The sequence below is a fragment of the Chionomys nivalis genome, chromosome 7, assembly GCF_950005125.1.
Source record: "Chionomys nivalis chromosome 7, mChiNiv1.1, whole genome shotgun sequence".
NCBI lineage: Eukaryota > Metazoa > Chordata > Mammalia > Rodentia > Cricetidae > Chionomys > Chionomys nivalis.
In genome coordinates this window covers 35,271,964-35,296,774 of record NC_080092.1, presented here as the reverse complement: position 1 = coordinate 35,296,774, position 24,811 = coordinate 35,271,964, and the positions used below count along the sequence as shown (strand labels likewise).

The 24,811-nt window shown below is 41.4% G+C and overlaps 1 protein-coding gene and 2 pseudogenes across 3 annotated transcripts in view; 1 reads left to right on the top strand and 2 right to left on the bottom strand.

Annotated features, from left to right (window-relative positions):
- Aff4 (ALF transcription elongation factor 4) overlaps positions 1-22,654 on the bottom strand; it is an 85,858-nt gene extending 63,204 nt beyond the window's left edge. For 2 of the 3 annotated variants that reach the window (XM_057776711.1, XM_057776714.1), the window contains exons 1-2: positions 22,301-22,654; positions 1,427-1,553 (exon numbers count right to left, since the gene is read on the bottom strand). In XM_057776711.1, coding sequence (XP_057632694.1) covers positions 1,427-1,549 — 123 coding nt within the window. In that variant the 5' untranslated portion in view covers positions 1,550-1,553; positions 22,301-22,654. Of the gene's footprint in view, positions 1-1,426; positions 1,554-19,195; positions 19,246-22,300 lie in introns of those variants that run through there. The other variant, XM_057776712.1, reaches the window with a different exon arrangement.
- On the bottom strand, positions 3,121-3,853 carry LOC130876829 (60S ribosomal protein L10-like; annotated as a pseudogene).
- LOC130878667 (small nuclear ribonucleoprotein G-like) lies at positions 18,082-18,298 on the top strand (annotated as a pseudogene).
- Positions 22,655-24,811: the final 2,157 nt, after the last annotated feature.

The window sequence follows — 24,811 nt, the reverse complement described above, 5'->3', positions numbered from 1 at the left end:
CACCCACACAGTAGCTTACAACTGTCTGTAACTATTGCCCCAGATGATCTGATGCCCTCTTCTGACTTCTTCCAGTACTGCACACATGTAGTACACAGATGATCAGACATCTAAGCATTCATACACGTAAAATAAAAACAAAATAAACAATTTTTTTAAAAAATTAAAATAGTAACTGATCCAATTTATTTCTCTTAATTTTTAAAAAGATTTATTCATGGACTGGATAGATGGCTCCAAGGCTAAGAGTACTGGCTGCTCTTCCAGAGGTCCTGAGTTCAATTCCCAGCAACCACGTGGTGACTCACAACCCTCTGTAATGAGATCTGGCACTGTATCCTGGAAAGTGTATATATAATAAATAAATTTACAAAAAAGAAAGAAAGAGGCCAGGTGGTGGTGGCAAACGCCTTTAATTCAGCACTCAGGAGGCAGACAGGTCGATCTCTATGTGTTCGAGGCCAGCCTGGTCCACAGAGTGAGGACAGGCCCCAAAGCTACAGAGAAACCCTGTCTCAAAGAACCAAAAGAGAAAAAAAGAAAGAAAAAAACAAGCATTCCAGCCGATGAAACTTACAAAATAAACAAATGGAAAGAAACAGGGAGAAACACAGCATCTGTTAAAGTCATCTTTGATTGATATTATAACCAAAGATTACAGACTACCTAATAAACAGTAAGTAATGTAGACTCACTGACAAAAAAAATATTCTTTTGAGACAGGGTTTCTCTATGTATTCTCACCTAGCCTTGAACTCAGTGATCCAGCCTGCCTCCGCCTCCCATAATGCTTCAAGAAAAAGCAGGCACAGGCATTGAGCTGAAGAGATGGCTCAGTGGTTAAAAGCATGAATGTATTACCTGAGTTCTCAGCACCCATGTTGGATGGCTCAAAGCTGCCTGTAACTTTTTTTTTTTTTTTTTTTTTGGTTTTCGAGACAGGGTTTCTCTGTGGTTTTGGAGCCTGTCCTAGAACTACTAGAACTAGCTCTTGTAGACCAGGCTGGTCTCGAACTCACAGAGATCCGCCTGCCTCTGCCTCCCAAGTGCTGGGATTAAAGGCGTGCGCCACCACCGCCCGGCTTTGCCTGTAACTTCAGAAGCAGAGCACCGGACATCCTCTTCTGGCCTCTACAAAAACCTATCAGTGTGCGCATCATAAAAACAGTCATAAAAACGAATCTTAAAAAACCTAATAGCTGGGTGGTGGTGGAGCACAAATTTAATTCCAGAAATCAGGAGGCAGAGGCAGGAAGATCTCTCTGAGTTCAAGACCATACTGGTCTACAGAGTGAGTAGTTCCAGGATAGGCTCCAAAGCTACACAGAGAAACCCTGTCTCAAAACAAAAACAAACACAAACAAACTAAAAGCACAAATGTCATATAAGTGAGGTAAAATAAAACATTCAAAGAAAGATAACTTACAACTTTATATGGCTCAGCAAATAGAGGAGAGCTAGGTGGGAAGGCGTCTTCACCCTGCTGAATTTCCTGATTCCGCCTTTCCCGTTCTTTCATGCGCAGCACATTCCGGTCTTCACGGTTCATGTTGCTATGAGGAGAAGTACAATTTTTACATCACAAAAATAAAAATGTCATAGTCTGTACTGACTGTCAACACAACACTCCAAATGGAGATTTCGACTTCTTTCTACTCCTGGGCATTTACCAGACATTTGTGCTGAAGCTGGATTCCGGCACTGATTTTAGCAACTAACAGCATCACCATCTTCCATAGCCACCCAGAAATAAAACATTAGCTAGAATATGAGAAACCACTACTCAACCAAAACAACTTTTTTTTCCCCTGGGAACTGAACAGAGCCTCATACATTATGGCAACATTCTTCTACTCCACTGCCCCAAACACAAGAATTTTTCAAGTGCTCTGCTACCTGAAAGTCAGTTAAAATTTGTATATTCAAAGGGAAAGGACAACGTAAACTCATTTTTCAGTGTTTCCTCTTCACAATGCTAGCTGACAATATCGTTGGTGGCATATAACCCACTTCCATCTACCACCCAGACCCCATGTCCAGTTCTTTTCTCTACTTTGCATCTACCTTATCTTGATTTCTTTTTGTCCCAAACACAGCTTCCTTGATGTCCATCGTTACTGCAGTCTGACCTCAGCTTTGCTGTTGTTCTAGATTCCCCAAAAAACGACATTTCTGCCCTAAATATATTAATATTTTCAATTAATGCCTCGATAAGTGACAAACTAAGACTTTAGTGATAGAATCTAAAATTAACATGGGTTAGAAGTGTAACTAAAAACTATTAAAAAGGAAAAAGTATCTGGAGTCAAAGGGAAAATGGGAATGTTATTTCTGCAATCATGACAATACTATATTGTCACTAGTACTATATTGTCAAGAGGAATTGCTTATTTATAACAACAGAGATTTTTCTCTGCATAAACAATAAATAAAAGAAGCTGTAAAATGCTAAGTAAGTGGTATCAGGACCACTGCTGCTCCTTTCCCTGAAGCTGAATATAGATTATACCTCTATCTTGGTTATGTTCCAAAGAGGAAGAGAGACAAACACAGAGACAGACTAACCAAAGAGGGAAATTAGTATGTATCTGTGGAACGTATTTTAAAACAAATAAGAAAATATAAATCAAGGTGGGCAATGGTAACACACACCTTTAATCCTAGCAGGCAGATCTCTGAATTTGAGACCAACCTGGTCTCCAGAGCATGACAACCAAGGTTACACAGAGAACCCTATCTTGAAAAACAAAACAAAAAAGAAAACAGAGGTCAATCAGACCCAAAAAAGCACATCATTTAAGATGAGCAGTAGAACCAACACATTCTTGGGAATGTGTTGGAGAGAAGGCTCTGTGGTTAAGAACACTTGCTGTTCTTACAGAGGTCCAAGATTCCCACATGATGTTTCACAAATGTCCTTAATTCCAGCTCAGGGGATCTGGCACCCTCTTATGACCTCCCCAGGCACCAAACATGCACAGAATGTACATACATATACACAGGCAAAACATTCACAAAAATAATGGACAGAGAGATAGAGATTCTAAATGTTTGAAATGTGTATTCAAGTTGTTTTTTTTTCCCCAGACTAAATGTGAGATTTGTTACTGAACACAGGGCTCAACACTTGTCCAGGGAACCACAAATGGGGATGTATTTGACCCCACAGACATCAGGAATGAACTGCTTCTCAGTGACCATGTCTTCAAGCTCATCTGCATTAAACTTGAAGCCTCACTTCTGTGGGATGTGGATCTTCTGGCAGCCAGGGAACCTGGCTCTCTACTCAGAGCCTCAATTACATGTTCCTTATTTTGCAGCTTGGTATGAACGGACATGACAGCTTGGCCAATGAGAACGTTGGTGTCACTGTACCCTGGGGCTTCACAAAGGCACCACATACCTGTTTGGCCCCAGCACAGGACAACATCTAGTGGATTGGGATGACATAGAAAGGGTGGAATCTCACTGCAAGATGAAAGCCGTCCTTTCCACAACACTTTATCATGTCTTGGCACAAATGCAGGCAGTCTCCAGGACTTAAGAGAATTGCTCATCTGACACCACATGGTCACAAAGTAAAAATTCATCAACTTTTGCCTTCTTCTGCCCCAAGTCAAAGATGCAGATCTTAGCATCAAGAACACCACAGAAGTGAAACTTTGGGTATGGCTTGTTGTTTTGTTTTGGTGTTGTCTGTGCTCTTGAGTTCTACTGCACAGGTATGCCATGGTATATATGTGGGAGTTAGAGTAGAATTTATGGGAGTCAGTTCCCTCCTATTGTGTGGGTTCCAGAGATTAATCTTAAAGTGTCAGGCTTGGCAGTACATGCTACTTACCCACTGAGCCATCGCCCTGATGGCTTGTTGTTTCTTATGTGTATTACTATCTAATGTGGCTAAGATATAACCTACGGTAATACACAGAAACACTACTGTCAAATTGGGCAGTGGTGCACACCTTTAATCCCAGCATTCAGGAGACAGAGACAGATGAATCTCTATGAGTTTGAGGAAAACCTGGTCTACAGAGGGAGTTCCAAGATAGCCAGAGCTACACAGAGAAACCCTCTCTTGAAAAACCATTGAAAAGGGGCTGGAGAGATGGCTCAGAGGTTAAGAGCACTGGCTGTTCTTCCAGAGGTCCTGAGTTCAATTTCCAGCAACCACATGGTGGCTCACAACCATCTGTACTGAGATCTGGCGCCCTCCTCTGGCGTACGGGCATACATCGAGGCAGAATGTTGTATATATAATAAATAAATAAATCTTTAAAAAAAAAAGAAAAACCATTGGGAAAAAAGAAGGAAAAAAAAGAAATACTGTTGTGATATATTTGGTTTCCCTAGTGCCTAGCACTCTATAAAACTGACAAATTATTTGAATCTTCCTCTAATGAATATCAAATGCAGTTGGAGGATAAAACCAAAGAAAACATCCTTTAGCACATTTGGACAGATTAATAAATGTTATATTAACAATCAAGTTTCAATTAGGCCTCTTGAATTATGGTACTACCAAAATACAAAGCTATTTAGAGCCTAAGGGGCTTGTTAACTACCAATTTCCTAAATTCAAATTCCAAAAGATGAGCCTGTGATGAAAATCACAAAGTGCATCTCATCATGTTTAAAGCTTGGAGTTGCATTCCCATCACCAAAAACAAAAACCCTAAAAGGTCAAGAAATGTAAAAAATATGTCTCAATGTTATACATTAAACAGCATTAAAATAAGTCAAAAAACATTAAGGAAAAACACCTGTTTTTCTTTATAAAGAAAGGAATTATTGCCAGGTGGTGATGGCGCATGCCTTTAATCCCAGCACTCGGGAGGCAGAGGCAGGCGGATCTCTTAGTTTGAGACCAGCCAGGTCTACAAAAAAAAAGAGGAGGAGGAGGAGGAGGAGGAGGAGGAGGAGGAGGAGGAGGAGGAGGAGGAGGAGGAGGAGGAGAAGGAGAAGGAGAAGGAGAAGAAGAAGAAGAAGAAGAAGAAGAAGAAGAAGAAGAAGAAGAAGAAGAAGAAGAAGAAGAAGAAGAAGAAGAAGAAGAAGAAATTGTTATCACCTTAAAAGAGAATCCTTGGTTGCTAACATTTGTCACCTCTTCCTCTGCCCTCATATTATTGATGGGTTTTAGGCCAATGAAACCCACCCTTAATTACTATTCAGGTTCCCAAACCTTTCTGATTAAACTTAAAACTATCAGAAACAACTGTGGTCTTTTTTTTTGTTTTTTTGTTTTTGTTTTTCGAGACAGGGTTTCTCTGTGGTTTTGGAGCCTGTCCTGGAACTAGCTCTTGTAGACCAGGCTGGTCTCGAACTCACAGAGATCCGCCTGCCTCTGCCTCCCAAGTGCTGGGATTAAAGGCGTGTGCCACCACCGCCCAGCTACAACTGTGGTCTTATATCACTAAATATTCTAACACTATTCAAGAAATAAAGGTCATAAAGAGAACAAATATAATCTCCCGGAATTTTATATATTGAATTAATACTATATAAGCCAACTGAATCTAATGGTTACTAAACAACACTTCAACAAAAGAATACACATTCTTAGCCAGACAGTGGTGGTGTATGCCTTTAATCCCAGCACTCTGGAGACAGAAGTTGGCAGATCTCTGAATTCAAGGCCAGGCTGGTCTACAGAGTTCCAGGACAACCAGGGCTACACAGAGAAACCCTATGTTGAAATACAATTTAAAAAAAAAAAAAAAATTCGGGGAGAGATGGCTCAGAGGTTAAGAGCATTGCCTGCTCTTCCAAAGGTCCTTAGTTCAATTCCCGGCAACCACATGGTGGCTCACAACCATCTGGAATGAGGTCTGGTGCCCTCTTCTGGCATGCAGACATACACACAGACAGAATATTGTATACATAATAAATAAATAAAAAAAAAAAATCAAGGGAAATAAGAAAACACTGTAAGCTAACAGAAACAAAAACAAAACATACCAAAACTGGTGAGGTTCAGTAAATATCAACTTTAAAAAAGAAAGAATTTGGGGGGAGGGAAATGGGAGGCGGTGGTGGGGAGGAGGCAGAAATATTAATAAATAAATTAATAAAAAAAAAGAAAGAATTTTGAGCTGGAAAAATGGTTTAGTAGCTAAGAGTACTTACTACTCTTTTTTTTAAAATATTTATTTATTTATTTATTTATTTATTTATTTATTTATTTATTATGTTTGCAATATTCTGTCTGTGTGTATGCCTGCAGGCCAGAAGAGGGCACCAGACCCCATTACAGATGGTTGCGAGCCACCATGTGGTTGCTGGGAATTGAACTCAGGACCTTTGGAAGAGCAGGCAATGCTCTTAACCTCAGAGCCATCTCTCCAGCCCCAGTACTTACTACTCTTGCAGGGGAACAGAGTTAAATTCCCAGCACATACATCTGGCAGCTCACAACTTCCCATAACTCCAATTCCTGGGGCTAAAATGCACTCTTCTGGCCTCACAGGTAACATGTAGTGAACTTACAATACACACACTCAGGTACACATGTACATTCATAAAATATTTTTTAATTTAAAAAGAAGAAAAAGATTTTAAACTGGGCATGGTATAATCCAGCTCAGGACTTAAAAAAAAAAGAAATATAGAAAACAGTTATGTATCTTAGTCACTTTCCTTTTTTTACAATTTTGATATCATTTATTGTAGCTAATTGTTTCTGTTGTTTCATTATCTTTTTTTATCTTCAAATTTTGATTATGTTAGAATTTTTTGTGAACTGTAGGTAAATGAATCTACCACTATGATCTTTTTTTTTTTTTTTTTTTTTTTTTTTGGTTTTTCGAGACAGGGTTTCTCTGTAGCTTTGGTACCCATCCTGGAACTAGCTCTTATAGACCAGGCTGGCCTCGAACTCCCAGAGATCCACCTGCCTCTGCCTCCCGAGTGCTGGGATTAAAGGCGTGCGCCACCGTCGCCCGGCTACCACTATGATCTTGAAGAAACAGAATACAGCCTGGTGGTAAGGGCCAGCATGTGCTAGGTTTGATTCCCTGTACCACAAAAAAAAAAAAAAAAAAAAAAAAAAAAAAAAAAAAAAAAAAAAAAAAAAAAAAAAAAAAAGGGCAACTTATACCGAATACTTTAAACATCACTGAAATACAAGTTACGCCATTTTTTTCTCTATGGTTCTCTACCAAAGTAACTCAGTAATAGTATTATTTGAACCAAGACTTGACTAGTGCAACTAGAAAATAATCATTCTGCCACTCCTAAAAGCAAGAAGAGGAGGAGGAGGAGGAGGAAGAAGAAGAAGAAGAGGGGGAGGGGAATGAGGGGGAAGAGGAAGAGAAAGAAGAACAAGGAGGAGGAGGAAGAAAAAGAGGAAGAGGAAGAAGGAGGAGGAGGAGAGGAGGAGGAGGAGGAGGAGGAGGAGGAGGAGGAGGAGGAGGAGCTATAACATTTTGAGTAGGAGTGAGATAAATAAACAGTCCAGTTGTGGCAAGTTGACAAGAACACAAAAATCCACAAAGCACAATTGAATAGCAAATGTGTTATAATTTCAACTTTTTATCTTTTTTAAGATTAATTTATTTATTATGTATACAACATTCCTTCCATGTATGCTTGCATACCAGAAGAGGGCACCAAATCTTATTATAGATGACTGTGAGCCACCATGTGGTTGCTGGGAATTGAACTCAGGACCTATGAAAGAGCAGTCAGTACTCTTAATCTCTGAGCCATCTCTCCAGCTCCCTCAACTTTTCATCTTTAATAATACATTTACTGTAGTAATACCAAAAAGATACACTGAAAGTTGGGGGTTTTTTGTCGTTGTTTGTTTTTCGGTTTTTCGAGACAGGGTTTCTCTGTAGCCTAGGAGCCTATCCTGGAACTAGCTCTTGTAGACCAGGCTGGCCTCAAACTCACAAAGATCCACCTGCCTCTGTTTCCCGAGTGTTGGGATTAAAGGTGTGCGCCACCACCGCCCATCAAAAATTTTTAAATAATTTTTTAAATTTTATTTTATGTGCATTGGTGTAAGGGTGTCAGATCACCTGGAATTGGAGTCACAGACAGTTGTGAGCCACCATGTAGTTGCTGGGAATTGAAGCCAGGTCCTCTGAAAGAGTAACCAGTGCTCTTATCCTCTGAGCCATCTCTCCAGCCTTTGAAAGTTTTTTAAAAAATAATTTATTTATTTGTATAGTGTTTTGCCTACAAGTATGTCTGTGAAAGGGTGTTGAATTCCCTGAAACAGGAGTTACATACAGTTGTGAACTGCCATGTGGGTGCTGAGAATTGAACCCGGGTCCTCTGAAAAAGTAGAAAGTGCTCTTAACCACACTTTTCTAATGGTGAGAAGAGACACCATTACCAAGAAAACTTACAAAAGCAAGCATTTATGGATTCATGGTTCCAGAAGGTTAGAGTCCATCAAGTGGGAAACATGGTAGCAGGAATGCAGGCATGGGGCTGAGGAAGCAGTTGAGAGCTTATACCTCTAGCCACAAGCAGGAGGCAGAGTGCTAATTGGAACTGGCTTGTGCATTTGAATCCTCAAAAACCGCCTCCAGTGACACATCTTCTCTAATAAGGCTATATATCCTGATCCTTCCCAAACAGTTCCACCAACTGGGGACCAAGCATACAAACATGTGAGTCTATCGGGACCATTCTCATTCCAATCACTACAGTGATTAAGATATAGAGGAACTCATGTTCCTTGTATATTGCTGTGAGGATACACAAATGGAGCAGCTACTATGGAAAAAATGTTTAGTGATTCCTCAAAACCTTTAGCATAGGTGCTGGAGAGATAGCTCAACCATTAAGAGCACTAACTATTCTTCCAGAGGACCCAGGTTCAATTCCCAGCACCCATACAACCCATACAGCAGCTAACAACTGTCTGTAACTCCAATCCCAGGGGATCTAATCTCTTTTCTTGCCACCGCAGGCACTGCATACATACGATGCATATATACATTTAGGCCAACATATAAAAGTAAATAGAATCTTAAAAAAACAACAAAACTGCCGGGCGGTGGTGGCGCACGCCTTTAATCCCAGCACTCGGGAGGCAGAGATAGGCGGATCTCTGTGAGTTCGAGGCCAGCCTGGTCTACAAGAGCTAGTTCCAGGATAGGAACCAAAAGCTACGGAGAAACCCTGTCTCGAAAAATCAAAAAAAAAAAAAACTTTAAATATCAGGTGGGGGGTGTAAGAGAAATAGCTCAATGCTTAAGAGTATTTAATTACTCTTGCAGAGGACCCAGGTTCAGGTCACAGAACTCATATGATAGATCACAACCAGTCCTAACTTCAAGTCCATAGGATCCAATCCCTCTTCTGACTGACCTCCATGGATGTGAGGCACAAACTGTGGTACATATGCATATATGCATGTAAAATACTCGTACACAAAAAATTAATAACTTTTTAAAATTAAAAACCTTTAACAGAGAACTACCGAATGATTTTACTTCTAGGTATACACTCTAAAAAATGGAAAGTAGGAACTCAGATCCTTGAACACCAACATACAAAGAGGCATCATTCACAACAGACCAAAGAAGGAAACAAGGTGTTGCATCAGCACTCAGATAAGCAAACTGTGGTATATAAATATAACAAATATACTCTTCGGCCATGAAGGTGAATGAAATTCTGCTACATACTACAACAAAGATGATCCCTGAAAACATTAGCATATGTGAAGTAAGCTAAACTCTGAAGGTCACATATTATATAATTCCAATTAATGAGATACCTAGAATGAACAAATTCACAGAAAACAGAAGAGGTAAGAACAATGGGAAAATGCCGTTTTTAAAAGATAATTAATTTTACTTTTATTTTATGTGCATTGGTATTTTTGCCTGTATGTATGTCTGTGTTAAGGTGTCAGATCTCGGAGCTACAGACAGATCCTTTGTGGGTGCTGGGAATTGAATCCGAGTCCTCTGGAAAAGTAGTCAGTGCCATCTCTCCAGCCCTAGGAAAGTATCATTTTATCTTTCAAATTTTTTGTTTGGGATGATGAAAAAGTTCTAGAAAAGGACAGTGTTGGTGGTTGTACATGCTGTAAATAGACCATAAACTGTATACATAAAATGATTAAAATAATAAAATTTTTATGCTATGTGTATTTTGCCATAATTAAGAAAAATCCAACAGGGGTAAATATGAACCAAATACTTTGTGTACATGTATGAAACTACCAGAGAATAAAATTTCAAAATTACACATATTTTTATATGTATATGTATGTGGTTATGTGAGTTTATGTGCCCACATGCATACAGGATTCTGTGTAGCAGATGAGGGCATTGAATCCCCTGGAACTAGAATTACTAGTTCCATGAGAGATGCCACGCAAGTGCTGGGAATTAAATCTGGGTCCTCTGGAAGAGTAGTCAGTGTTCTTAACCCCTGACCTATCACTGTAGCCCCCAAAATATTTTTTAACTGAAAAAAACCCAAGAAGTATATGGTAAAAATAAAAATTAAAATATTCATTCCCAATGAATCAGAAATAGTCTGTTTTGTTTACAAATAATGACATAAGATTTGCAAATTTTAAAATTTTTAAGTTAAATTTTTTTAATTTTTTTTTTTTTTTTTAAATATGCTGGTCAGGCACAGTGGTACCAGCCTTTTAATACCAGTACTTGGGAGGCAGAAGCAGGTGGAACTCTGTGAGTTTAGCTGGCATGGTAAACAGTTTCATGACAGTTGGGGTTATATTGAGAAACCCTGTCAATCGATCGATAGATAGATACATAGATACATAGACAGATTAAATGTTACTTAACATGCCCCTTTCAAGTGAAACTCAGAATCTGTTATGCTTCCACTCCCGTTACTATCTCATAGCAATATTCCTACTAAAAATAGGGCGATTCAATTACCAGATTATTGATGGTTTAAATTCCAAAAGTCAAAAATGAGAATTAAGCTGATATTTCAATTAATTTCAAACAGCTACTTGACTTTAACTTTACCACAAAGCACTAAGTTAAAGCACAAAGCCTCATGGACCCAGAAACCCCTCTTGGCCTCATTTGCAGGATTTCTCTACCCATGAGAACTTGTGAAGAGATTGCTTCCTACCAAAGAAGGAAACAAAGACTGCACACCTGGAGATCAAAGCCAAACTAACAAAACATCAGGTCCCATGACAGTGTTTTGTACAGAAGGGCTCTTGTCCAAAAGGCAGTGCTGAGAAGATGGAGTTTATAGTTTCTTTTACTTTCACAGTGCCAGGGACCTTAGTGTTTCAATTATCCACTACTGAGCTTTACCACTAGTCTCTCATCTTCAGATGTAAAACGCAGCAAAAATTAAAAAAACAGCCGGGCGGTGGTGGCGCACGCCTTTAATCCCAGCACTTGGGAGGCAGAGGCAGGTGAATCTCTGTGAGTTCGAGACCAGCCTGGTCTACAAGAGCTAGTTCCAGGACAGGCTCCAAAGCCACAGAGAAACCCTGTCTCGAAAAACCAAAAAAAAAAAAAAAAAAAAAATCCTGGTGAACTTTTCTGAATTATCTCCTTAGCCTGTCATTTTTCTTTTCGTTCCTTTTTTTTTTTTGTAGACCAGGCTGGCCTCAAACTCACAGACATTCACCTGCCTCTGCCTCCCGAGTGCTGGGATTAAAGGCATGCACCACCACCGCCTGGTACATTTTTATTTTCTTAACCAAAAACAACTTTCTTTTTCTTCTTTTCTTTTCTTTTTCTTTCTTTTCCTTTTTTTAAAAGTCAAGGACTTATGAAATCCAGGCTGTGCTCAAATGGCTATAGAGTTCAGAATGACCCTGAAATTCTCTTGGCTCCACTTCCCAAGTGCTGGGAAAACAGATTTATACTGCCATGCCTACCTGTTAATCAAATTTCTGTGTCACCTCAAACTCCTGTTATCCTGACTCATAAATAAATCTCAACCAGGTTTTCAAAGCTTCCTAAAAGTGGTAATCTTTCTCTTTCCTATTTCAAAAAGTATCCCGTTGAGTCCTATGACTTTCTTTGATCCTAATTTATTCCACAAATAACTTTCTGTTATGGGACAAGGACTAAGAAACAGAATATTAAAAATAAAAGACAGGGGCCAGGTGTGGTGTCGAACACCTTTAATGCCAGCACACTGGAGGCACAAGCAGGTAGATCTCTGAGTTCAGGTTAACCTGGTCTACAGAGCCAGTTCCAGGACAGCCAGGTCTACATAAAGAAACCCTTGTGCTGTAAAACAAAACAACAATAACAATAAAATTAGAACTATAGTTTTTACCCTGGGCAGTGGTGGCACACACCTTTAATCTCAGCACTTGGGAGACAGAGGCAGGCGGATCTCTGTGAGTTTGAGGCCAGCCTGGTCTACAAGAGCTAGTTCCAGGACAGGCTCCAAAAGCTACAGAGAAACAGTGTCTTGAAAAAACCAAAAAACCAAAAACCAAAAAAAAAAAAAAAAAAAAAAAAAAAGAAAAGAAAAGAAAAAGAAGAACTATAGTTTCTGTATCACCTAAATATCAGTTCTCAAAATGCCATCATCTGAACCTATTCTCTTCTTTCCTACTGTTTAAAAAGGAAAAAATTAGTTCTTCCTCTCAAAGAACACTCTCCCCCAATTTGCTATCTTCTGGATCTTCACCAGTTCTTGCCATCTCTGAAATAACTTCAACTTCTTTTTCTCTAATAAACTCTTTTAATCATATCCATCACCATCCAAATACCTTTTTTAAAAGGTCAGAGTAATACTTAATGGTGGTATTCCATTTAATCTGAGCACTGGAGAGCCAGAGACAGGCAAATCTCAATGAGTTCAAGGCCAGTCTAGAGAACTCCAGATCAGCCAGGACTACATACAGAGGGATCTTGTCTCAAAAGGGCAAAAGCCAAAGCAAAACAAAAAAGCTGTCTCATTTGAGACTTTGGTGACATATATACCTGCAGTCACTTAGGAGGTAGAAGCAGGACGATCAAGTTCTAAACCTAAGACCTTGTCTCACAAGAAAGTCAGTCAGGTGGTAGCAGCACCTGCCTTTATCCCAGCACTCCTAGAGGCAGAGGCAGGCAGATCTCTCTCAGATCAAGGCCATCCTGGTCAACAAAAGGAGTTCCAGGACAGTAAGGGTTACACAGTGAAACTCTCATAAAACAAAAACAAAACAAAACAAACAAAAATGTATGAGTCTGAAAATAACCTACATACATTCAGATCCAGGTCTGTACTCAGACTGTTCTCGTTACCCAGATTAATGTCTTTCATTCTCCCATTTCTAACACATCTACCACAAACCCACTTCCTCTAAAACCTTCCAAGACTTCTGTATCACTAAAACCACTTAATTCCAAGCTGGGCAATGGTGACACACACCTTTAAATCCCAGCACTTGGAAGGCAGAGACAGGTGGATCTCTGTTCAAGAGTTTAAGGCCAGCTTGGTCTACAAAGCGAGTTCCAGGACAAACTCCAAAGCTACAGTGATAAAGACATAACCCTGTCTCAAAAAACAAAAGAAAGCCAAAAAAAAAAAAAAAAAAGAAAAAAAAAGAAAAAAAAAAGAAAGAAAAAGAAAGAAAGCAAAAGAAAAACCCCACTTAATTCTCAAAGCATTTCTTTGTATTTCATTTGGCACTTAGCACTTCTGTCGATTACTACTACTGTATTGACTATTACTCCATCTCCTTAGTAGAAATCCACTCCCACATCATAAGCTCTACAGAACAAGAAACAAGGCTGTTGTTTCAATTTCTACTTTCTTCCCTCCAGTGTTTAACTCAGTGACTAGCATATAGAAATTCAAAGAAACTGTTATTTTTATAAAAGCCACGACTGAAGCATTACTGCCTCAAGGCAAAGTATGTCAGGTGTACTCACTAAAGGCTGGTTTCAGAATATCATGGCACTCTTTTGTGTCCACAGATAACTTTCCATTTTCTAAGAGATGGGTTATTTTTGATAAAACTGAGAGGGTAAGTTTTTTCTTATAATTGTTATTATCCAATAAAAGCATTAACAATAACACTATGGCCGGGCGATGGTGGCGCACGCCTTTAATCCCAGCACTCGGGAGGCAGAGGCAGGCGGATCTCTGTGAGTTCGAGACCAGCCTGGTCTACAGAGCTAGTTCCAGGACAGGCTCCAAAGCCACAGAGAAACCCTGTCTCGAAAAACCAAAAACCAAAAAAAAAAAAAAAAAAAAAAAAAAAAAAAAAAAAAACCAATAACTCTATGCAAACTTTGTGTTCTCAAAGTTCACACCTAATGGAAAACCAGTATCTATACACACGAAAATACAACTAGGTATAACGGCACCCACTTGTAATCCCAATACTCGGGAAGCAGATGTAGGACAATCAACTAGAAAATTGAAAGCTAGCCAAGGCTATGGTTAAAATAAAAGAACACAAATTATAAACTTATTCTTACTCAATCCCCTATGCTTGCTGGGCATGCATCTTTAATCCCAGTCTGGCCTATATAGTGAGTACCAGGAAAGCTAGAGTATGTAGAAAGATTCCTATCTTAAAAAAAAAAAAGGAAAAGAAGCCAGGCAAATCACTGTGAGTTCAAGGCCAGTCTGGGCTAAAGAGCAAGTTACAGGACAGGTTCCAAAGCTACATAGAGAAATCCTGTCTCAAAGGGAAAAAAAAATTCACCAGATACAAATAAATGCTGCATCTTCAGAGTACTTGAACATATATATGCATGCATACTCACATACATGGATAGATGGATAGATGTGGACTGTCTGAAATAGGATTGTTTGTAGTCCAAGTTGGTTTCAAACTAGATTTGTACTTAAGGATGACCTTGAATTTCTGATCCTCCTGCCTTTACTTCTCAAATTGTGGGAATGCTGAGATTACAGACATTCACCACCAAGACTGGTTTATGTGCTGCTGGAGTGATAGCTAAGCACTCTACCAAGTCTGCTACATCCTCAGCTCTAGACCTGAAAGTACAAAATAGTGTTGACACTCTTCATTCAATAACTATTTAGTGTATATACTAGGCCATACACAATACTAGACTAAGGATTTAAAAACTTGGGCTGGAGAGATGGCTCAGAGGTTAAGAGCATTGCCTGCTCTTCCAAAGGTCCTGAGTTCAATTCCCAGCAACCACATGGTGGCTCACAACCATCTGTAATGGAGTCTGGTGCCCTCTTCTGGCCTGCAGGAGTACACACAGACAGAATATTGAATACATAATAAATAAATAAATATTTAAAAAAAAAAAGAAAGAAAGAAAGACTTAAAATGGGCAGTGGTAGCACACACCTTTAATCCCAGTACTCAGGAGGCAGAGGCAGGTGGATCTCTGTGAGTTCAAGGCTAGCCTTCCAAGACAGGATCCAAAACCATAGCAAAATCCTGTCTCGAAGAACAAAAAAAAACAAAAAAACAAACAAAAACCAAGAAGAAATAAAGACTTAACCTAATCTTGAAAAGGAGTCAGATTCAAAGATATTAAGGAAATAGAATCTTGTAATATTTATTTATTTATTTATTTAGTATATAATATTCTGTCTGCGTGTATGCCTGCAGGCCAGAAGAGGGCACCAGACCTCATTACAGATGGTTGTGAGCCACCATGTGGTTGCCGGGAATTGAACTCAGGACCTTTGGAAGAGCAGGCAATGCTCTTAACCACTGAGCCATCTCTCCAGCCCCGGAAATAGAATCTTGGATGCCAGTCAGATATAAAAATAAAACAGAGGGATGAGGGACAATTCATAGGAAAAAGTGATGGTAGTGGTAGCATTCCCCAGGGAAAAGAAAAGAGTAGAATGTAGAGGTGAATTGAACATTATGATCCGACCATCTTCTCAGTTTTTCTGGACTTCATCCTCACTCAGAGCTGTACTAAAAGCAGACATGTGCAGCATGACCCTACCCTAAGAATACGGTCAACAGCTAAGACATGCTCAGCCCCTACCTGTTTTATATGATATGTGGTATAGTAATGTCTATTATGTTATATAGTTATAAACATTATATACACTATTCAGTATAAGATAAAATTATATTCAATATTACATACTATGTAAGATTACATGATACTATATTACATGATGCATACTATTTGTGCATAAAGAGTATCCAAACACTGTATACACATACATATATATCCTAAAAACAAAATTCCCTACAACCACTGCAGTAAACCAGGGACCTTATAATTTACAGCAAATCCATATGTCCATTAAAGCCCATTTGATCAGGTAAAGCAAGAATCAAACTTTTTAAAGGCAAGATAGTATGTCAGGTTTGGCAGTCAATAGAGTCAGTTCTTCAACTATGTCCAGCCACAGACAATACATAAACAAATGGGTTGACTGGATTCCAATACAATCTTATTTATGAACACTGAAATTTGAGCTCCCTATAATAACATTCTTTTGACTCTTTGCTACTTTTTTTTTTTTTGTTTTGTTTTGTTTTGTTTTTTGAGACAGGGTTTCTCTGTGGCTTTGGAGCCTGTCCTGGAACTAGCTCTTGTAGACCAGGCTGGTCTCGAACTCACAGAGATTCACCTGCCTCTGCCTCCCAAGTGCTGGGATTAAAGGCGTGCGCCACCACTGCCCGGCTTCTTTGCTACTATTTAAAAATATAAAACAAAATAAAAATATAAAAGCCATTCTTACCTCTTAGGCTACACAAAAATAGGCAACAGGTTACAATGAGTCTACTGGCCACAGTTCATTGACCCTTGTACTAAAACACAGAATTGCCCTCACACTTTCCTAATATCCTTTCAGTGTTTAATATAAGACAAAAAAATAAAAAAAGAAAATTTCTCAGTTGACAAAACAGAAAACCTTTACTTGGCTGATCAAAGAATTCACTCTGTTTTGCAAGAAGGCCATAAACTTTTGTGATACTCAGAAAAACAAACAACACAGGCAGTGATGGCACACAACTTTGACCATAGATAGTACTTGGGAAGCAGAGACAGACAGATTTCTGTGAGTTGGAGGCCAGCCTGGTTCATAGAACAGGTCTAGGACAGCCAAGGCTAAACAGAGAAACCTTGTCTGGGGGGGGGGGAGAAGAAAGAAGAAATTCAAGGCTAGCACCAGGCACACCTCCAGTTTGGGGACAACTACATGAGGCTATCTCAATTTTTTTTTCTCTCTCTTTTTTTTTTCTTTTTTTTTTTTTTTCTTTTTTTTGGTTTTTCGAGACAGGGTTTCTCTGTGGTTTATCTCAATTTTTTTAAAAAAATATAAAAATAAGATAATAAAAAGTAATTCCATACATTAAAAACTCTAGAAAACAGGCACAGGTAGAAGATTAGAGTTCAAATTCATCCTCAGCAACATAGTGAGTTCAAGTCAGCCTGGGCTTACATGCAATGCAGTCTCAAAATGACACAAAAGCAAAAAGATAAAAATTCAAGTATGAGTTAAATCTAGATTATTATTATTTATAGAAAATACAGGGAGCCGGGCGATGGTGGCGCACGCCTTTAATCCCAGCACTCGGGAGGCAGAGGCAGGCGGATCTCTGTGAGTTCGAGACCAGCCTGGTCTACAGAGCTAGTTCCAGGACAGGCTCCAAAGCCACAGAGAAACCCTGTCTCGAAAAACCAAAAAAAAAAAAAGAAAAAGAAAAAAAAGAAAGAAAATACAGGGAACAGAAGAACATACTATATGAAACCAAAGGGATACACTCAGCACAATCCAGGCTGCGGAATTTCAAAGGCCTGGCTTGGTGGTGAATATCTTTAATCCCATCACTGGAGAGGCAGGCATATCTCCATGAGTTCCAGGACAATCAGAGATATATAGTAACCCTGTCTCAAAATAAATAAATAGATGATAGATACTTTTTTTAAAAGAAAAAATCTACAGCTAGGCATTGGTGATACACAGCTTTAATCCCAACATTCAGAAAACAAAGGTAGGCAGATCCCTGAGTTGGAGGCCAGCTTGGTCTACAGAGCAGGTTCCAGAACAGCCAGGCTGTTAAACAGGAAAACCCTGCCTCAAAAATACAAACAAAAACCAAACCAAAACAAAAATCCACAACTTAAAACATTCAGGTCCATACTAATCCCAGCATTTAAGAAATTCAGAAATTGATCAGGTCTGCTGGAGTAGCCATGAAGCAAGGACCACACTCCCAAACTGAAGAAATTTATGGACAATAAGTTATCACTGAAGTTAAATGATGGCAGACATGCAAGGAATTCTACAGGGCTTTGATCCCTTTATGAATCTTGTCACTGATGAACGTTGAGATGGTAACTAGTGGGCAACAAAATAACACTGAAATAGTAGCATAGAAGAAAACAGCATCATCATGTAGAAAGCCTTGGAAAGAGTTTAAACAAAGGCTGTTCAGCCAAGAAGTGCACAACCATACCCAATGAGCCTGTTTTACTGTGGTGTAGAACTGGATCATGTACGTTTTCATATGAAGTTTTTTGCTAAATAAACTTTTGTGATACTAAGAAAAACAAGACAGGCAGTAGTGGCACACTCCTTTAATCCTAGCAGTAGGGAGGCAGTGGCAGGCGGATCTCTATGAGTTCTAAGTCAGTCTGGTCTTCAAAGTGAGTTTAAAGGGTTATTAGAGAAACCCTGTTCTAAAGAGGAGAGGGAGAGAGAGAGAGAGAGAGAGAGAGAGAGAGAGAGAGAGAGAGAGAGAGAGAGAGAGAGAACAGAAGAAAGGAAGAAAGAAAGAAATTAATTCAAGGCCAGCACCAACCACTACAATCACACTTCCAGTTTGAGGACAATTATATGAGATCCTCTCAAAAAAATTAAAAACCTTAAAAATAAGATTAAAAAGCAATTCCAACATTAAAATACTCTAGAATATTATGATTCTAAATTTACTTAGCTCTCCCTCTTTCCGTATGTCAGCACCACTAGAATTCTCAAGGTGTTGCCAGGCATGATGGTACATATCTATAATCCTAGAAGTCAATAGGCTGAGGCAGGAAGGGAGCTGAAAATTTAGGGTAGTCAAAGTTATACAGGAAACTTGTCTCAAAACAAAAGAAAGGGGGGAGGGGGCAATATTTGGGAGGAGGGGAGGGAAATGGGAAACGGGGAGCAGGTGGAAATTTTAATTAAAAAAATAAAAATAATTTAAAACAAACAAACAAAAAAAAAAAAACAAAAGAAAAAACCGTCAGTGAAAATGAACATCAAGACAAAATGGATCAGGTGATAAAGCAAGAGTTAATAACAGGAAAATTGGCCAAGCAGTGGTGCATACCTTTAATCCCAGCAACACTGCAAATTTGAGGCCAGCTTGGTCTGGTCTACAAAGGCGTTCCAGGACAGCCAGAACTGTTACACAGAGAAACTCCGACTCAAAAAAACCAAATAACAACAACAGGGATATTTATTATTACTAATCCACATACTAGACAGAGTGTCATTTCAAATAACCAGATGGATACAGATTTAAAACAAGGGGTGGGGTATTAAAACAAAAGAGAAAGTTACAAAGTAACAACAGTAGTTACTCAGTCTTGAACTTTAACTACAATGTATTTCACAATAACTGAGACTGGCAAATACCCTCCCAGAAATAAAAATCATTGTTTCAATTATCAGAGGGAATGAAAAAGGAAACAATAAAAATATGAGGGTTATTGAAAGCTGTGAAACCTTTACAACAAGCACCAAAATTTTTTATCTAGAATATATGTGGACAAGAGACATAGCAAAATAAAAAACCCCAGGTGCCAGGCATAGTGGAGAATGCTTGTAATCCCTGGCAGTCTGGGAGGCCAAAGAAGAACTGCTACGTTTTTAAGCCCATCACTCAGAAAGCAGAGACAAGCAAATCTCTGAGTTCTGTACCTGGTCTACAGAGCAAGTTCCAGGACAGGTTCCAAAGCTACACAGAGAAACCCTGTCTTGAAAAAAAAAATACACCTCTTTAAAACCAAATGTAATGGCACATACCTTGAATCTCAGCACTTGGGAGGCAGAGGCAGGATCTCTATGAATTCGAGTCCAGCCTAGTGTACACAGCAAGTTCCAATTCAGTCAGAAACACAAAGTGAGACCCTGTCTCAAAAACAAACAAAACAAAACAAAAACCTTCTTTGATTTCTATTAAAAGTACTACAAAGAAAAGGGAAGGTTTCATACATTTTGGACTCCATTCTAAGCCAGTAGGGAGTCAAAAAGAAAAAATACCAGTTAAATACCTGCCTGTTTTCTTTGTTCCTGTCAAGTACATATACTTCTACCTTACCGCCTCAAAAAAAAAGGAAGCTCCCTAACATCTAGCAGTCTTCAGCTTCCATAGCACTTTCTGAAGCTGATCCCCAATTTCCCCCTTTCAAATACTGATTACTTGCTTATATAGCTTTAGGTTAGCCATAAAATCTTAGATCGAATAGATAAACAATTTCAACTTCAAAATACTATCAAATTCCATCTAACTGCATAACACACTGGAGCAAATAAAGAGAATAAACATGGTACTCACTCTAAAGACACTACAATAGAACTTTAAGAAAAGTACACCTCGCAAGTGGATTCATTGTCCCAAAAGGGATACAGTAACTTGAATACAGAAGGGAATGCATGAATCTCAATGTGAGACTGACAAGTAGAACATTAACTCAAAAAAAAAAATTCTCTTCTTAGGAATTAATCACACAACTTCACCAAAGCACTACAGTCACATTACACCCCTAAACTGTCCAGTTCATTCCAAACCACACACAGCCAAGCCCACCCCAACCAAACAGTAAAGATGTGGCTATTGGCTGGTCTCAAGACACCCTACCTTGTCTCTGCCTGAAGCAAAATTTTACTTAAAGTCAAATGTGCCTACTGTTCCTGCTGAGCTAACAAAAATCAGCCTGCAAAAGACCACAAACTGAATGACAACTGCTGGCATTAATTAATTAAAAAAAAAAAAAGACTACTTCTAGGCTTTCAGAAGTTCATCATGAAAGGCAATTAAAAATGACTTTTGAGACTTTTTGTTTGGAGACTGAGGGCTGAGAAACGTAGTGATGAACAAGGAACATAAACCTGAAGAAGTTGAAGCAGCCAGCTTTGTTAAAAACCAAGTGGCCACTTGCCAACACTTCTTTATACGTGTAAGACCAAACACGATGATTCTAGGCTCCCTCTCGGTTCACACTGGCTTCTCATCATATCTCCAATTAAGAAAGATCTCATAAACATTTCAATTTTGAAAAGTTAAAGGGACTTTGATAAGTCAAAACAAGAGATTTTCTAAAGCTTCGAAGAATCAATATGGAAACAAAGCTTGAAGCTGTTCAGGATCTGAGCCTCCCCCCCCTCAGGCCCACAAAAAGCACACATTTTAAATGTCACACAAACAGCCTATTTACGGGCACCTAGGGCTTAGATTCCGGCACTGGAAAGGGGGCTAGCTTCGGTTTAAAATCTCAGCGGGGAAGAAAAGGCAGAATTCTGACTTGCAACTGACGAAACTCGGAGAACCCCGAACCGAACGCTCCGTCTTAGTTCGAACTTCACTCGCAACCATTTTCCCATCAGGGCTCTCGCCGCCCTATAAAGGTGTCATTTGCGAATGAAAAGGCTAACAAGGACACCCCCACACACCCTGGACTCCTGTACCCCATGATCCCTTCCCAGAGAGTGGAAGCAACAGCAAAGTGGAAGGAACAAAGCACTGACGTCAATTACGAGATTAACCCTGAGCACGGGCAGCTGGAGGAGAGGCCTAAACACCAATACCCAAAGCCCAGCCATCGCGATCGCCAGGTACCAGGCCCATTCCGACCGGGAAGGAGGCTTTCTCGTATTCTAACCCAGGTCCCCGTATTTTCAGTTAAACCCCGTCGACAATCAAGGAAGGAAATTCCGGCCCCCCTCTTTTTTTTCTTTCGGTGGAGGGGAGATGGGGGTGTGGGGGTGGGGGGAGGTGCGCAGGATCGCGAGAAGGAAGGCGAGAACTAGTAGAGAGATGATAGCCAGAATCCGGGCCTATTTTTCTCTTTAACTACGAATGACTTGAGTCGTACGAAGCATAAATTTTTCAAGGGATAAATCCGCCGACCGAATCTGAGGGAGGAATGGAGGAAAAGGACGACGGGGGAGGGGAGGGGATAAAAACGGCCAGAAGATGAGCGTCTAGAACGTTGGCTGGGAATAGGTTGGCCTTACATTTTTATTATTATTATCATTTTTTCTTCTTTGAAATTTATTTCTGAGAAAGTGGGACAAGAGAGCGGGCGACGCCGGATCCAGCGCCCCCCCCCCGCCCCGAGGGTCTCCGCGAGCGTCCGCGGGCCCGAGCCTCGCCTTCCCCGCGGCGCAGCCGCGCCTCAGTCAGACGTCAGTCAGTCAGGCGGCTTCTCACCTCCAGTCCCCGCTCCGCTAGGCCCGAACCATCTCCCGACCGCGGCTGCGGCGGCGGTGGCGGCGGCGCCCGGCCTGCACCTTCACCGGACGAGCATTCGGGCCCGCCCAGGAGGCGGCGACCGGCTGCCAAGGGCGAGGGGCAGCGGCGGATCCAGAGGCCGCGGGGAGCCGAGGCGGCGCACCTCACTCGGCGGACGCCAGGGTTCCGCCCCGCTCCATGACGGCCCGGCCGAGCCCGGGACGGGTGACTGAGCCGGCGGCGGGGGCGGGCTGACGGAGCCCTGGCACCGAGATCCCCGCCCCGTCCGCTGGGGGCGGCGGCGGCGGCGACGACTCGACTCCCGCAGCCCGCACTGTGACTGACGCAGTGGCTGCGGCCCATGTGACCGGGGCCGGGCGGCTGCGAGCGTCACGTGACCAGGCCGCGCCCCTCCCGCGGGCAGCGCGGGGGCCGCCTGCTCGCGACTCGCGAGGCGTCGCCCCCGCGGAGTTGACGTGCGGACTGACGTGCGGGGCGCCTGGGCCCCGCGGCCGAGGGAGGCGAAGAGCAGGCCGCAGCGGATCCTGCGGGAGCGGCGCCAGCGTCGGGCTGGCCGACCGAACCCGGCTCCGGGCACACGCCCTCCTGCGCAGCCCGCTAGGGAGGCGCCGCGGGCCGGGGAGGGGCCCCCCGCAGCCGGGTGGACCGGTTCTGGGGCTCAGGTGAAGACGGGGCCTCGGCCGCCCGAGTCCCGCAGCGCTCCGCGGGGCAAGGAAGGTTAGGGTGACGTGGATGTCCGCAGCACGTCGTCCACAGCTGCGTGCGTGTGACTTCGTGTGGGAGGATGAGCCGGCCTCCTGCATCTTCTAAGCACACGCACGCGCACACACACACACACACACACACATCGTGGAGACTAGCGTCGTGGCAGGCCTGGGATTCCAGGGGCCGCCGAGGCCGGGAGGATCGCCACGGATTCGGTCACTGTGGGTTTCTCGGTGGATTCAAGGCCAATCTGAGCAACTAACAAAACCCTGTCAACACAACAGGAGAGAGAGAACACACACACACAGTCTTTCTGAATACCCCATCACCTCTGCCAGTCGGGTCAAGACATAATTTAACTGAGATTAGTTATTAGACAGACAAGGTTTTTTTTTTTTGTTTTTTTTTTTTTTGGTTTTTCGAGACAGGGTTTCTCTGTGGTTCTGGAGCCTGTCCTGGAACTAGCTCTTGTAGACCAGGCTGGCCTCGAACTCACAGAGATCCGCCTGCCTCTGCCTCCCAAGTGCTGGGATTAAAGGCGTGCGCCACCACCGCCCGGCGACAGACAAGGTTTTAAAGTCTCCTGAAACCCAGTAATGGTACTGCAAGAAAGGTGTCCTCTTCGTGTTTATCTGAAAAACACACAATACTGTCATTGGTGTCACATGTCACCTAACCTTTCTTATTTGATGGGAACTCATGAAGATTCTCCACCACTAACATCTTGGAACATTTCATTCATTATTTTTAAATTAAGTTTTCATAGTCTGGAATCTCACAATTGGAGAGTTCAATCTCAACTACACACTGAATTCTAGGCAACGACTCAAAAACACTAAAAAGGCCTGATCTGATGGCACGTGCTTTTGATCCCAGTAATGGAGGCAGAGGCAGGAGTATCAATGTGAGCTTGATGTCAGCCCAATCCACATACATATCCATCTCCAGGCCAGCCAAGGCTATATTGTGAGACCCTGTCCCAAAAAACAAACACTAAATAAATCCTAGAGTCTTTAAATTTTTATTTTATTTTCAAGACAGAGTTTCTTTGTGTAGCCTTGGCTGTCCTGGAACTCACTCTGTTGACCAGGCTGACCTCGAACTCACAGAGATCTGCCCTGCCTCTGCCTCCCTAGTGCTTGGATTAAAAGCATGTGCCATCACCACTGGACCTCAGGAAGATTCTTGTTCCTCAGTTAATTCTCTCTTGAAAACCAGACACAGACACACCTGAAGTACCTCAAAAATGCCCAGGTATTTCTTAATCTTAACAAGCTAACAGTAAAAATGAACTCGACCTGATGTGATGATACCCGCCCCATGCTAGCTAAGGAGATCCCAGAGCTCACTACATAGCTGAGAAAGGCCTTGAATTCCCCGTCTAACTGCCTTTGCCTTCCCTGTGCTGGGGCAGTAGATGGGCACCCTTATGCTTGGCTTAACAGTTCTAGCACTGTTCAAAGATCTGAGACTCAAGGCGGTCTTCATAGGTGCTTCTGTAAAGTGAAAACCAAGTGGCATAATTCCATTATACAATGGCATGGAGAAAGCGTTCACATTCCAAAAGTGGGGAATAAGAAAACAGCAAGAAAAGATCAGACCAAAGCAAGAGCAAAGCCCACCAGTTGTAAATGTCAAATCTTGCTGTTCCATGTGCAGCATCCAGAGTTTGTAGTGGCATCATCCGCGTTCCAATAGGCTCAGATAGTCTGGGATAGGTTGTAGTGGCATCATCCACGTTCCAATAGGCTCGGATAGTCTGGG